Source organism: Jaculus jaculus, chromosome 3, assembly GCF_020740685.1.
Source record: "Jaculus jaculus isolate mJacJac1 chromosome 3, mJacJac1.mat.Y.cur, whole genome shotgun sequence".
In the NCBI taxonomy this organism is placed as follows: Eukaryota; Metazoa; Chordata; class Mammalia; order Rodentia; family Dipodidae; genus Jaculus; species Jaculus jaculus.
In genome coordinates this window covers 64,201,847-64,217,222 of record NC_059104.1, presented here as the reverse complement: position 1 = coordinate 64,217,222, position 15,376 = coordinate 64,201,847, and the positions used below count along the sequence as shown (strand labels likewise).

Here is a 15,376-nt window from a genome sequence, read left to right as displayed (position 1 = left end):
TGCATTTTTGGAAAAATTAGATAAGTGATGGTGTGTCCTTGTCATTATCGTTATTTCAGGCAGTACATGGATACTATTGATTCACCTTGATCATTTGATTTAAATAGGTACCTGCCAGATTTTTGAACTATTAAATTATTACCTTTTTTAAAAAAATCTTTGGGAGGTATTTTGAGACAATATTAAGGATTCTGGTTTTCTTCTTACTCTCATCCCTTAATTTTAGCATCTACTTATGATCCTTGCTTGAGCAGAACTTTTAAGTTTCATTTTTTTGTTTGTTGTTGCCTGGTAACTTTTTTTTATGTCACAAGTGGATAAAGATACCAAAAGTATTGATGTAAATGTAACCTGATTCATAAAACTTGAGTTTTTCTTGCAGTAGAAGTAGTCTTTTTCTAAGGGTTCTTGTAAATGTGGCCCAACAGCATCTTAGAATAAAAATATAGTAGAAAGATGATTCTACCTCTTGAAGGAACTTGTGTACTTCAAAGTGTGCTGGCCATCTTAAGAATAAAGCCAGCATTTCACACGAGAAGAAACATGTATCAGAAACACTAGAGAGGTAATAGTCAATTATGAAAAATGTGTTTGAATAATTTAGCAATTTAAAATTACCATCACTAGGCTGGAGAAATGGCTCAACAGTTCAAGGTGTTTGTTTGCAAAGCCTGATGGCCCAGGTTCAGTTCCCTAAAAGCCATGTAAAGCCAGATGCACAAAGTGATGCATGCGTCTAGAGTTTGTTTGCAGTGGCAGGAGGCACTGGTATGCCTATACTTAATCACTCTGCCTCTTTCTGTCTCTCTTGCTCTCAAATAAAGAAATAAAAATACAGAATTACCTTTGCTAATTTTTGTTGTCTAATGTATAAAAAACCATTTTTCATTCAAAATAGTCTGAGGCAAATTTAAACACTTGTTTTTATTGTTCTTGACACTGAGGTTTCTTTCTGTCTTTGGTTGTAGTTGATAGAATTTACTCAGATCATGATTACCCCTTTTCTTCTATAACCTGTCAACTGTTCTAACATTGTATTATGGACAGTGTCCTTGTGCTTCCTTGACTTAGTACACATGTGGACACCTTGGCTTGCCTTAACAACAGTTGGCATTTAAATCTAGTGCAGTGACATGAATTCTAGTAACACTTTTGAATGGTGACTTAGCCAAAAGAATGTGAAAAAAATTTATAATGGAGTTTTGCTTTGTGTTTTAGTATGTCTCTAGCTATGTAGCCCTGGTTAGCCTGGCACTTGCTATGTAGCCTAGGCTGGCCTTACTCTACTAAATTCTGGGATTACAGGCATACATACCACCTCTGGCAATAAAGTAATACTTTTGATAAAGTTTTTCATTTCCTTTAGGATTAGAAAGTTGAACTGTGTAATATCTACTTTAGATGTCAGCCATCTAAGACAGTTCACATTTGCTTATTGATCAGTAGACGTCATTCATTTGTAAATTGTTTATAATTTTCTACTCAGAGTAACAAACACTTTCCTGGGGACTGGAGATAGAGAGAGACCTGGCTTTTGTTAAAGATGTTCTTTTCCTCCTACGGACAACTAGGGCTGTTTTGGACGTTTAGAGGAGTCTGGGAAGTTCATTTTGTATCAGAATGAATTTAACGATGTTATCAACTCACTTATAATGTTTTATGAATAATCTATTTGTGTTACATAAAAAGTACCAATTTTAGAAGAATAATTGCCCAAGTGAATAGAAATCATGGTTCTAAAGGTAGAATCCTGGATGTAATAATCGCAGCATGGGAGGTGGAGGCAAGCAGCGTCGAGAATTTGAGGCCAGCCTGGGATACATGAGACGCTGTCTCAAAAAACAAAACAACAATAATGATAGTAATAATAGTATGCTAGATCATTGCTTAAAAATAATTAGGGGTACCTTTCTGTGTTTCTTTGATATTAGCGGTGCTTAAAACTAGTAAGCCAGGATCATTTAATAATTTAGTACTGAACAAACTTTGTAAGTCTTATGAAATATGTATTGCAAAAGAATTTTTCAGTGGTATTTGTATGTTATACTTAACATAAATTTTCAATATGACTATAACTGGATTTTCAGTAAGAATCCTTGAAAATGTCAGTAATAGAAAACATTAAGGTGATGTTATTGACGTACATTAGACACAGGCCTCCTCCTCCATTTGAGGTGCTGTTACAGCATTGCTGATTTTGTTAGCTTTGGTTTGTAATGTACTCTGTAGTGATTAAAATACTAGCCCTGCAGAAAGATACTTTTTTTTTCTCTTACAATGTCACATGGAAAGATTGTGTTCATTATGATAGAATTAGGTGAGGTCTACTGTATCCTTCCTGTGGTCATCTCTCAACAGTGTGTTCATAGCACCTGTGCTTGCTTGCTTAACAGTGACCTCATTTTGGAATTGCCTGCATATTTTCCTATGTAAATGATATATAATCAGATCCAGTGTCTTCACAATATTTTTAAACTATTGGAAAAGTAATTTTAGCTTTCTTGATTGATTTCAAAATAATTTTTATTTGGCAAAATCTCTGTGTATTAATTGCAAGTATGAGTATGTTGAAGCTTTGATACTTCAGACAGAATAAAGGAGTACTCTGAAAGTAATCTGAGTTTGACAAAGTTCAGATTCATTTCATGAAACATAACCTAAGGACATTATTGGGAGTTGTTTTAAGTTAAGAATGGTTGTATTTTTCACATGCATTCTGTGGGGTGTGACAAAAGTTTGAAGATTTATACCTGAAAGCTCCCATAGAGAAGTAAACCTAGCTTGAGTGAGGATGAGTTCCAAACAAGAAAACGGTGCGTGTGTGTGTTTCAAAGTGGCCCCTTTCTCTGTGATCTGCTTTTGCTTCACTTTGCCCTTCGGGTGATTAGTATTCAAGAATGGGGAAACTGGAAAATTTGGAAAATTTTTGATCATAATTATTGGATAGGCTTTTAGGCTATCTTGATTACTATAACTAAACTTTTTTTAAGAAGATTTTTATTTAGAATTTTTAGGGTCTAAATTAAAATATTACTGTATTCAAAAGGGGTTTGTGAAGAAAATTAACTAGAAAAAATAGAGGATAGTTGTTTAATAATTTTAAAGCATTCTTTAGCAATTATTTGCATCATATGGTTGCAATAAAAATGTTTATTAGATAACTCTGATTAGACATTGTAAGCCTTTCTCATTGGTAAAGAGTTTCACTCTGTAAGAGCTCCAGCCATGAACTAATTTTTATTTCCACTTTTTTTTTTTTAGTTTGGTTCTTGGAACTAATTGTGTGTTTCTTGAGATATTCAGTATTCATACTAATGTTCTAATTTGTACTTCTTTCTTCTCCATTCATCAACTACCTCCTCAGTGTGATGATGATATATTTTCTAAGTCCACTGATTTAAAGGTAGTTTTCTCAAAGCTGAAAGAACCCAAAACCTATTGGGCACTTTAAAGTGAAATAATAGCTGCCGCTGTGGCGTATGAAGTGTTTCATAGTTACTCATTGGATACCGCCTTCCTAGTTGGCAGTTTCACCTCCTTGCCTGTTTTCACGTTTCCTTTTACCTTGGAAGTAATTGTTTGGATGGTTAAGTTCCTAATGGGTTTTCTTAGGCCAGACTGTTTACATTCCTCATTTGTGCAGTTCTTAACCAGAAAGGTTAGCTTGCTCTTTTCATCTTTAGGCTTTTAAAAAGTTTAGTGTAAATGTTGCTAGATAATGGAATAACCATTCCTTTTCAGCTTTGGGTATATTTTCAAACTGGCTGCCAGAGCCAGGAGGAAGTGAAGGCATTGAACTGCTCCCTTTGCTTGGTTGCTACCTTCTTAATGCTGAAACTTTAACCTTTGTTGGTTGATTGATAGAAAACGAGAGCACAATCCTCGTTCCACTAACAGGTAAGGAACCTTGTGATAACCAGTTTGTGTGAGAAGGAGATTATTTGGTTGAAATTTTTCTTAATTTGCCCATATTATGACATGTTCTGGAATTAGCACATTATGGCTATAGTCACAGAGCAAGGGCACATAGCACCTTTAGCATGTTCTGGAATTCGCACATTATGAGTATAGTCACAGAGCAAGGACACACAGCACCTTTATATTAAGAGGAAGATCTGACAATAGGGATTCATCACTCTGTCACAAAGTATAATTGTCCTTTCCCCAAGGCAACACTGTTAAACATTTATCCTGCAATTCCTGTAGCTTTAAACACACATCTGCCTCTCGTTCTCCTGTCAGCTTCTCCTTGGTCAGATGCTATGTGCTTGAAACTTCTTCTCTCTGTTTACCTCATTCCTATAATAAAGCTAATGATTTCCCAGTGTCTTTACCATCATCTATTGTTTGGCGTATCTTACTGCTCTAATTTCTCTACATGGAAACCCTTAATAATTATTCCTGGTCCATCTTGACCCCAAACAAAATGATCATGCATTTTAAAAGATTTTAAATCTGCATTACCTATGAAGACTATCCTCCTGCCCTCCCAGCTTCAAAGATGAATGCTTGAAAAGTAAACCTTTTTTTGGTGACAGTAATCATAGCTTTAATAAAATCTAAGTTTAACTTTTTGTATATTATATTGGCCTTTAGTGCGATTAATTCTTTTAAATTACTGAAGACTTAAACTTGACAAATTCAGCTTTGTAGGCAGTCCCACAATTTAGTAGAATTCCTATTAATATGCTTGATTATTCTGTTTCTATTTTCCAATCCATCTGGTTCTCTTTGATAGAAGAATTAACTGGGACTACTTTTATACAGCTGAGGTTGGATGCCTTTTTCCTGTCCCTTTAAGACAACTATGATCTTGATTCTAGTCCTGATTTATTAATTTTTGCTTCAGTCTTCTACTAGAAGTTGAGTGGTTTGTCACAGTATCTTATGGCTTAGACCAATACAAGTCCCTTCTTAACAGCTATGGAGGAATTAATCATTTGTGATAACAGACCTCTAAAGTTCCAATTAAGAAGGTGCTTAAGAAAGTATAACCAGAGATAGTTCCTTTTTGTCTTGAGGATAAGCCATTACAAACTCAAATGAGCAGAGAATGTGATTTCTTAATAAGATTTTTTTCTTAAATCTATATTCAGCTCTCTATTTCAGTGCTTCTCTCCTACCAGAGGTGCAAGGAATGATCCTAGAGCCACAGATACGGCCAAGACCACGGAGAGCTTTTGACGTCAGGGGTCTACTTTCTCCACTGACCCCTTGGAGACAGAATATCCAGCTTCTGGAGAGAGTGGGAAAGGATAATAAACAAGTGGGTGCTTTCCATTATTTGCTTGGGTTTATTTATAGATTGGAGTGTCCTTCCATTACCCATTTTATTCTATTGGTAAACCCCTTGGATTCTTATAAGAACCAGGGGGGACTACAATCTGTTTGTTTTTAAGATTGCTATCTAGTGCCCATTCAAAAAGAAACTTAAAATTTATTTTCTCTCCAGATAATTAAAGTAGTAGATAATTTGGGGTGATTTGTGAATACCTGTGTAGTCCACAGGAATTTAAGAAAGCATATTCCCCAAGTTGGCCTTTATGGCAGTACTGGACTTATAAGAGCTCTTTTCCATTCCAGTAGTTTAAGATTCTGGGCTTCATCTTTGGACAAGCTAGACATCTGAAATCTCTTAATTTTTACAGTCAGATGTCCAGGTGTTATCCTACCCTGTTAGTGAGAACTTTTGGGTCTTTTTCTTACCTTAAATGTTAGGCCTTCATATTAGATTTTTGAGAAGATGGAATGATAGCACTGTCGTGGTTTTACTGTCAAATGTAGGCTTCATTCTTTAGTAAAGTAAATATGAGTGAGTATAAGTTTCAGGATATAATATCCCTGAAAACTGTGTTTAATATACTCAAATGTAGTTTTCTAGTCCTTAGGAATGTTATTTGTGGCTAAAGAGCCTTTTTCTAGATTTTCTCCATGGCATTAAGATGGTTTATCTCTTAGTTTCTTTGATGCCAAAGGGTAGGATTTGATTGCAGGGAGTTCTTATCATCTGCAGTGGGTAGAATGTGAACCTGGTGCCTTTGGCAAGTTTTCATTTTTCCTTGGTGGATTCCTTCTGTGACTCCAGGTATCTTGCAAATGGGAGACCGGTTTATTTGTTCTCTAATGCCCAGATTTCTTTCAACTGGTAAACATCATACCTCTTCAGCAAAAGGAATTCTTCTAGCAGAGCCCTCATGGATGACTTGAGTCAGACACCAGCAGCTGCAGTTTGGAAGGCAGTGGTGAATGGACCCATGCAGTATGTCTAGAAGACACAAGGATGAGCCAGCTACCTGATTTGTTATCCATCAACTTTAAGATTTGCTCTGGTTTATTCTTGGTCTGAACATGGAAAGGCTCAAATAATGAAATAATCTTTTCAGATTGGAATTTTACATGGCCATGAAAATTCTTTCTATTCAGAGGACTGAAATAGAGGAAGTTTGAGAGACTCCTTTCTTTTAAAGCAGCTCTCTGTGTTTCACTTAAAAGATCTGTGAGTCTGAAAATAACCTTAATAAAAGTAGGCAAACTTATAAGTAGCATAGAAAATCTAAAAATAAGTTGATGAAACCTTGTTTTGTTACCTGACACTAAAAGGGACTAGAAAATAAAGGGTGACCTTCTTAATTATTCCAGGGTCACTTTCAATGTTTAATATCAGGATATGCTGTAGTTCATCATTTACTGGTCTTGAGCCTTATTCTTGTTATATATTTGTTAAATTAGCAAAGTCAAAGAGCTATCTTGGAGATTACAGTAGCTTTGTCTGTCTTCTATAGTAATAAATACCTATTGAACTCGAGTTATCACACTTACTCTACATGGAAGGCTCACTAAAGTTTGAGTAGCACAGAGCATCATTTATAGAATGAAGGCAATTTAAGTGTTAGATAAGTCAGCAGGAGTGAAGATCTGTTGCAGAGTAGTAACCCACACTGTTAGCTGGTAGTAGTTATCAAGTTATTTGTTTCTGTTTTTAAATTTTTATTTATTTGTTTATTTTGCTTGCCTGTTAACTGATCAGTAAAAAGCTACTAAGAAAAAAATGTAACAGTCACCTGATGCTGCTAGTTTCTTTTGTTTTGGAATAAATTTTAAGAAAGGAAATTGAGTTAGTGACACACAAACAGCTAAAGTGTTCTAGGAATCTCAAAAGTTTTAGAAACCACATTTGCTAAAATATAACCTGGCCTTTAGTCTTTCTTGTCTATGAGAACTATATTTTCCATTGATTATAAATACACTTTCAGAAAAGTAAAAATAAGTTTGAAAGTTGAATTTGAACTAAAACTTTCCCCAGACAACTCTGAATTCCTATACAATGATACTTTGTGTTTTTGATGGTTAATAAAAGAGTTTATAAGCATACAAAAGACAAATAAAAATCTACTCAACGTTTTAGAACCCAGGGGAATGAAAGTGAAATTTGCTTAGGAATTAAATTAGTTGAATTCTTTGACTCACAGTACAAACCCTTTTATGGCCTGTGAGACTTCTGTTTCTATTTTGAAGATGAAAAGTGGTTTCACCTCTTATCTTATGCTTTAATTGCATTTAGCTCTGTTCCTTAAAAGTGTGCAAAAGAAATGTAAGTGCATTTCTATTTACCTCATGCCACTACAAGCTATTTAAAAGTGAAACTCTTTGTATATTAATGTGAACTGATTTGTTTATTTAAACTTTTATTTTGATGCATTAATCCTTTTAGATTTTTTTAAACAGTAATTTCCTGTTACAATATACAATCCTATATTTTCCATGTTTATTTTATGAATATTAATATAAGCGTTTTTCTAGAATGATTAATTGTGTAATATTTGTACTATGTGATCATTTGAAAACTAATAAATACTTTCTCCATGAAAAAAATGCACTTACTGATAAATGGCTTATTTCTGTTTCAGGAGTGGAAAGTGAAAACTACAACCGTATTTTTAAGTGTATTTTAATTTAATGTGTCTTTCTTGAAGTATTTCTGAATACATATTCCCTTTTGTATGTTTTTTTTGAGAAAAAAAACCCATTTAATCATTAAAATTCTTGAGTTAATATGGTAAATATCAGGAGTAATTTGGCCAAAGTTTTTGAGGCTAGATTAATCAAAATATAACCCCTTGCAATGTAGTCTATGTAGTGTGTCAGAAAACACTGGGCAACAGTGGCTGATTGGAGAACTACCCAGTTCATTGAAGTTGTTACCAAGAGAAAAGGTGCCATGTACTGTTCACATTCTGCTTGAGCTGATAACCATAGGAGAATGCTTAAACTCCAGAGTCTTTGGTTTTAAACTTACCAAGATAACATGGGAAAATGTGAAATTTGGTTTCAATTATTTGCCTTTATAGCTACATAAGCTTACTAAATTGAAGCCACTAGAAAACTTCTGATGCAGGATGTTCGAAGCAAGGGGATTTTTTTTTGGATTTTAAGGAAAGGAAAGGATTTGAAAGGAAACTAAACATTAAGATGGACTCTAAGACAATCAAATAAAAATTGGCCAAAAACCTGTGGACTAATAGGAAATAATTTGGCTCCCCAAAGAAGTTATACTCTGAGTAAAATGAGAAGTATGAAAGGAAATTTTAATTTGGAGTTACTATATTTGGAGCAGGGGAACGAAGCCAGAATTCTTGACTTTGTTAAACTGGTAAGTGGAAAAGATGAGTTAAAGAAAGTTTTGTTTTTAGAACTATTACAAAAGACATGGTTCAGTGGAAGGCTATGACTTTACATGAATTCACTAGGATGTATACAAGCCTTTCCTATGTATATGTATGAAAGGGGTGGGTGCTGTGGGAGGTAAAATTCCTGCATCGGATTTCAAAAGTTTTGCAAAGATAATGGTGAAATGAGGCTTTCGAGTAGTTTTTCTTACGTGGATTTTTTCCTGCACTATCAATAGCCTTCAAATAAAATGTTATAAAATCTTGAATTTGGGTTACCATTATCTTTACGATGAGAACACAAGCTGTGGTTTCATCATCAGTGATTAGAGTCACTGCAGTAGAAAATTCTGTTTTCATTGCTCTTTAATGATGAAACAGGTTGGGAGTTTTGGTAGCTTTTGTTTAAAGTAAAGCCAATGACTACAAAGCACTGACCTTTAAGCCTATTATAAATTAATTTTCAGATCTTATTTTCCTTGCTCTGTTTAAACTTTTGAGCAGAATGTGAATACTTGGATATCCTAAGCAAGTTATTTTTCATTCATTTAGTTTTATTTCCTATTGAAAATATTTGGTCCTAAATATGACCAATTTATGTTTAAAAATTAGCACATAGGTGCTCTGGAGTGTTTTTCTCCTGGTATAAACATGTAACATAATTTAGATCACTGTAGTAAAAATGTTAGGGAACACTGAAGTTTGCATCGAAGTTTTCAGAAATTATCAAAGGGATCTCTGCACAAGAGGTAGGTATGGTATAGATAGAAACGTGTTCAGAATGTGTTCTGTGTGATATCTGATGACAGACTGCAATAGATATTCTTGCATTTTCAGAGAGGTAAAGAATTAGGAAGAGTTTTTCTTAATTTTTCATGTTGGGTATGGTGGCACACACCTTTAATCACAGACTCAGGAGACAAGCATAGGAGAATCATTGTGAGTTTGAGGCCAGCCTGGGACTATGGAGTCAGTTCCAGGTACCCTGGATTAGGGTGAGACCCTACCTCAAAAACACAACAAAAAAAATATTTATTCTTTTCCTGGAGTCTAGTGATGGTCAACTAACAAGTTTGTTTTGGTATTTTCAGAGTATATGTAGAAATATGACAATGGACACTGTACCCTTTAACTCCATGTAGGCCTTGCTATTTCGAGGCTCCTACTTTGCTCTTTGAGTATTTTAGCTTGTAGGTTGTTCTTGCTTGTTTGGTTAAGACAGGGTCTCCCTTTGTAGCGCAGACTAGCCTCAATCTTGTGATCCTCCTGTCTCAGCCTCCTAAATAATTGGGGTTACAAGTGCGTACCATTGCACCTGGCCTTTAAGTTAGTGTTTTGTAACCTGTGAGCTCTATAAAAATCTTTTATTTTGCATGGAAATTTGGGTACATATACCATGAGATTATTGGCTATATCTTCCTTTTAAACTTAAAAATTAACTTAGAAATTGGCCACTCTAGTACCCTTTTACATATATTATGGATAATGGTTAGAAATACAACTTTTTTTTTAAATTGTTTTGATTTTTCAAGGTAAGCTCTGGCTCTAGCTAGCCTAGGCTGACCTGGAATTCACTATGTAGTCTCACATTGGCCTCAAACTCACAGTGATCCTCCTACCCCTGTCTCCCGAGTGCTGGGATTAAAGGCGTGTGCCCCCACGCCTGGTTTACATAACATTTGTAATACCACACTGTTGATAAATAGAAATTGTGTGCTTGACTCCAGACTTGTATGCTAGCTCAGAGAGAGGTAGTGTGTTAACTTCTGGATCCCGGTTCTAGACAGCAGGGAGTCTGGGCAGTGAATTTCCCCATTGGCTCTGAGCTTTCTCTGTTCACAAATCAAACACACCGCATGTTCTTAACTCCTAGTTCTGAGGCATTGTCTTGATATCCTGAAAGATGTTACCAATCTCTGAACACATTTCAGCCTTCCATTGTTTCTTGGTGTGTCACTTTGAACCAGCACAGTATAGATGCATTCTGTCTGGTTATTGGAACATGGCCTTGTTTGTCCATGGACCCCTCAAACCGTTTAGTCCTTAATTTTATGCATATTAGGCTTTCCCTAGGTAGAGAAACAAAATTAGAGTATTTTTTTTAAATCAGGTTAGTACTCTGTTTATACAAATACTGTATAATGTGTAGAATTTAGTTGCCTAACAGTGATAGCTAAGACCTTAGGAAATCAGATACAGAAGTATAACTTTCATCTAAGTTATTTTTTGTTTACTTGTATAATTCTGGCACAAATAATTCTGAATTCTATGTTAAATGACTTGTGTAATATAAAATGTTATTTTTTCAGATTGTCCTTGCAAATTTAAGGGTAACCGGGCATGTTGGAGCCAAACTATTGCATGAATGGCCTCATGAAGAAGATGAACTTGTATTTAGTAACACAATTATAATTAGAAATGAAAGACTGTGCTTCATTGGAAAGGTTTTGGAAATATACCAAACCACAGAAGATGGTTGAAGAAATAGCCTTGAAGTCTCAGAATGTGGCCTAACTTCTAATTCAAATACAGTGTTTTGCATTTTATGTCTATGCAGCAGTTGTGTTGCTTCTTGAAATTTAATATACTCTTCTGTAGCAACACTTTCCACTTAACAGAGCTTTTAGTTGCCAGTCGGGACAGTTAGCTTGCACCCAAACACTGAAGTGACCTCCAGGAGGACATAAGGGCCTTATTGTTTCTGGTAACCTTGGTGGGTACTAAGCTCATAGATACTTAACATCTTTTATAAAGTGATATAGTGTGTGCATATAACCGACCCACATTCTCCCTCGAAGTTCATATTCTCCCTCGAAGTTCATATCACCTCTGGGTTACTATGTAAGTAATTCTGAGGAGTTAGTGACCAGAGTCTGTACATACTTAGTATAGTCCCCTTTCCCCAGTCTGCAGTGGCTGGTCTGTGGATTCAGAGCTCATGGATGTGGTGGGCTCTCTATTCTGCCTTACCTCAGTTAGAGTTTTGGGGAAAACAGCATCATTTACATAAGTACTCTGGCATGTTTTCTGGGTGTTTTATATGTAGTTACCAAACTTCAGCATGTGAGAACAGTGATACTTCCATTCTTACCAGGAAGCTCAGATTACAAAACCCGCCCAGGAGCATACAGTTAGTAGGCTAGGGAGGTGGCATTTGAAAGGAGGTCTGTTGGCTATGGCCATAGCACTGTGGACATGCCTGATCCCATCTAAAAGGAAGTCAGCTAATCTCAAGAATTCTGGCATTGTCACATATCTTTGCTGAAAGAGTGCAGAGCCTTGGGATTTTTCACATAGAAACACAGTGTTAAGTAGATAAATAGGATTATTTTGCTCAGTAGGTATAAACAGACTTTAGGCATAAGGGAAAATTTGGTCAAAATGCACACCATACACTTCCCTTTCTCGGTTTTCTTACCATCTTATGTTAGTGTGGCACACATGGTATAATTGGCAAGTAGATATGGGAATATTGACAAAAGTTCTTAGTTCACATTGCTGTCCATTCCGACTCAGTTCCCAAATAACATGCCGCAGATTCATTGTTCCAATATCAAGAGTCAGCTCATGCCTCAGAAGTTCCCTGCACTATTTGTGCTATGGTTGGGTGGGTCGCATGGCAAGCCCATGGCGAGCTCCAGAGTTCCCAATGCCAGACTCTTCCCAAGAGGCTGTCTTCCTTTGTGTTTTTGCCAGTAGTGAAGGCTCCTAATTCTCACAAGCTTTTGCTAGTGTTTGATTTTGGTAGCTCTAATGGGGTAAACATCTTTATCACAAGTTTGTTTCCCATCTGTTACCTTTAGTGAGCAGTCTGTTCAGGTATGGACATACTTTTTTGTTTTCGTGAGGCTGATCTGGAAATCATTCTTGTCCAGGCAAGCCTTGAACTCACAGTGATCCTCCTACCTTACTTGGCTTTTGCCTGCCTGCTTTTCAAATAAGTTATTTTCTTACTGAGTTTGATATATTCTTGGTATATTTTGGAAAGCCAGTCTTTTATCAGATGTGTGTGTATCCAATATTATCTCCCACTCCCTGGCTTGTCTTCATTCTCTTTAACTGTGTTTTTCAGGGGAGAATTTTTATTTTAATAGCTTTCATCTTGTTGTATTTTTCTTTAATGAGTTTTGGTGATTTGGTAGTGTTTGTAAAATCTAACTACCAAACCCAAGTTCATAGTTTATTTTTTCTTGAATTCTAATCTCTCCCATGTGCCAAAGTTTTGTATTTTGCAAGCTGATCTATGACCCACTTCGAATTAGTTTTTGTGTAAGGTTTGTGAAGCTTGTGTTGATTTTCTTTGGGGGGAATGGAGGCATTGGTTAAAAGACAGTTGTTTGTGAAATGCCCTTGCTCCTCTTTCAAGCAGAGGGTGATACTACTTTGTGGCTTTATTTCTACCTACTCTTCTGTTCTGTTGGTCTGCTACCTTGTTAATAGACTGTATATTGGAGCTTTTCAGTGAGACTTGAAGTCAGTACTGTTCCTTAGACCTGACTCCTCTTCAGGGCTCTGCTATTTTCCATCTTTTAAATCATTTATCTCCATACATAAACTAAAGAGAATAAATAATAAAGAAAAATTACGAGATTGTGGTTGGGATTGTGTTGAATCTAAAGTTTAATTTGGGAAGAACTGACATCTTAGTAATGTTTGAGTTTTTCAGTCATGGAGCTCAACATTTTTCTCCATTTTGAAATTTTTGTCAGCTCTCCCGCCCCCCCATATAGATTGTAGATCATGCAACCATACTATAGAGACTTAATTAGTCAGAGATTCCCCCACCCCTTGGCTCCTAGGGATTTTCAACAGTTATATCTGAACAAAGGTACTCTTAATTACTTGAGTGAGTGAGAGAGACAAGATAACTATGGGTACATCAGGCCCTCTGCCACTGAAAATGAAATCCAGATGCATGTGCCACTTTCATGCCTCTGGCTTTACATGGATACTGGGGACTTAAATTTGGCCTGGCAAGCTTTTCAATCAAGTAGTTTTAACCATAGAGCCATTTCCTCAGCCACAAAGGTAGTTATTTATTCTCAGTCTTTATACCTTTTGCTTTTGCTTATCAAGTGTGGTAAAACATGGTATTGATTTAGAGTGGTGAGAGGTGATGTCCGTGTTCTGTCCCAGTATTGAGAGAGGAAAGGAAAGGCATCCAGCTTTCTCATCAGAAAGAATGGTGGTAGCTATAGGGGTTGGGTAAGCTCTCTTCATTAGGTTGAGTAAATTCTGCATTCCAAGTTTGTTCAGAGCTTTTACTTGTAACTTGATTTTGCATCTTATCAGACGCTTTCTCTGCATTTATTTATTTATTTATTTATTTATTTATTTATTTGGTTTTACGAGGTAGGGTCTCACTCTGGTCCAGGCTGACCTGGAATTAACTCTGTCATCTCAGGGTGGCCTCGAACTTACAGTGATCCTCCTACCTCTGCCTCCCGAGTGCTGGGATTAAAGGCGTGCGCCACCACGCCCGGCGCTGTTTGCATTTATTAATAGGGTTGTATGCTTTTTCTGCTGTAGCTTGTTAACTCAGCTGGTTGTATTGATTTGTTTCTGAATGTTGAGCCAGCCTTGCATATTCTGGAGTATATCTCATTTGATATGGATTATGTAATTATTCATGTATTGGGTTTTAAAAGTTCCTTATGTTATCCTTGTCTCACTTAGGTATTAGCATAATGCTTATCTCAAAATGAGTTAGGATTTCCTTCTCCGTTTCAAAAGATGATGGAGAGTTGTTATTTCATTAAATGTTTTGTTGAGGCCATAGATGCACCTAGACACTGATGTGTTTAGTGCTTTCTGGTTGGAAAAGTTGCTAACTACTGTCTCATTCCTTTACCAGATACAGGCTTACTCAGATGCGTTTTGTGTGGGAGTTTTGATGGATTGTGCCATTTAGGGAGTTGCTTCATTTCGTGTACGTTGTCATGTTCATAGGGATGGCTCAATATGTATCTTTACCGTGTAGAGGTCAGTAGCTAGCTATTTCAGTTGTATTACAAATATTTCGTATCTGTTGTCTATTGTTGAGAACTAGAGTGTGGTTTTGTTGCCTTTTCTCTTGTTTTGAGTCTTTTTCTAATCATGTATTCAATACTGAAAATCTCTGTAGGAGATCTGTTTTTGCCACATTCCCCAAATTTAATTAATTTGTGTTTTACTTCCTTTAATTTAAAATACTTGTAATTTTCCCCTAGATTCCTTCTTTGACTTAGGTGATAATTTAAAGTATGTTGTATTTCTAAGGACTTATGGTTCTTCCCTCTAAATATTTGGCATTGTTACTGATGTTTGAGAGCATGTCTTGTATTCTGTTTTTTTTTTTTTTTTAATTTTTATTTATTTATTTGAGAGCGACAGACACAGAGAGAAAGACAGATAGAGGGAGAGAGAGAGAATGGGCGCGCCAGGGCTTCCAGCCTCTGCAAACGAACTCCAGACGCGTGCGCCCCCTTGTGCATCTGGCTAACGTGGGACCTGGGGAACCGAGCCTCGAACCGGGGTCCTTAGGCTTCACAGGCAAGCGCTTAACTGCTAAGCCATCTCTCCAGCCCGTGTTCTGTTTTTTGTTACATGTTTTATTGTCCAGAATGTGGTCTGTCCTGGTGACTGCCATGTGAGTTTAGGAGGAGCATGGATTTTGACATTGTCGAGTGACGTAATCTGTGAGGATCATGTTGATCGTTGGAGCTATTTAG

At 36.3% G+C, this 15,376-nt stretch overlaps 1 protein-coding gene across 8 annotated transcripts in view; it reads left to right on the top strand.

Annotated features, from left to right (window-relative positions):
- The window catches only part of Tsc22d1 (TSC22 domain family member 1), a 102,818-nt gene that overhangs the window by 22,686 nt on the left and 64,756 nt on the right, over positions 1–15,376 (top strand). Inside the window, exons 3-4 of one of the 8 annotated variants that reach the window (XM_045146449.1) lie at positions 5,110–5,266; positions 6,086–7,748. The exons of 2 other annotated variants lie outside the window; for them this stretch is intronic. In XM_045146449.1, coding sequence (XP_045002384.1) covers positions 5,110–5,266; positions 6,086–6,124 — 196 coding nt within the window. In that variant the 3' untranslated portion in view covers positions 6,125–7,748. Of the gene's footprint in view, positions 1–3,741; positions 3,898–5,096; positions 5,267–6,085; positions 7,749–15,376 lie in introns of those variants that run through there. 5 more of the 8 variants (XM_045146447.1, XR_006636331.1, XR_006636329.1 and 2 more) reach the window with 5 other exon arrangements.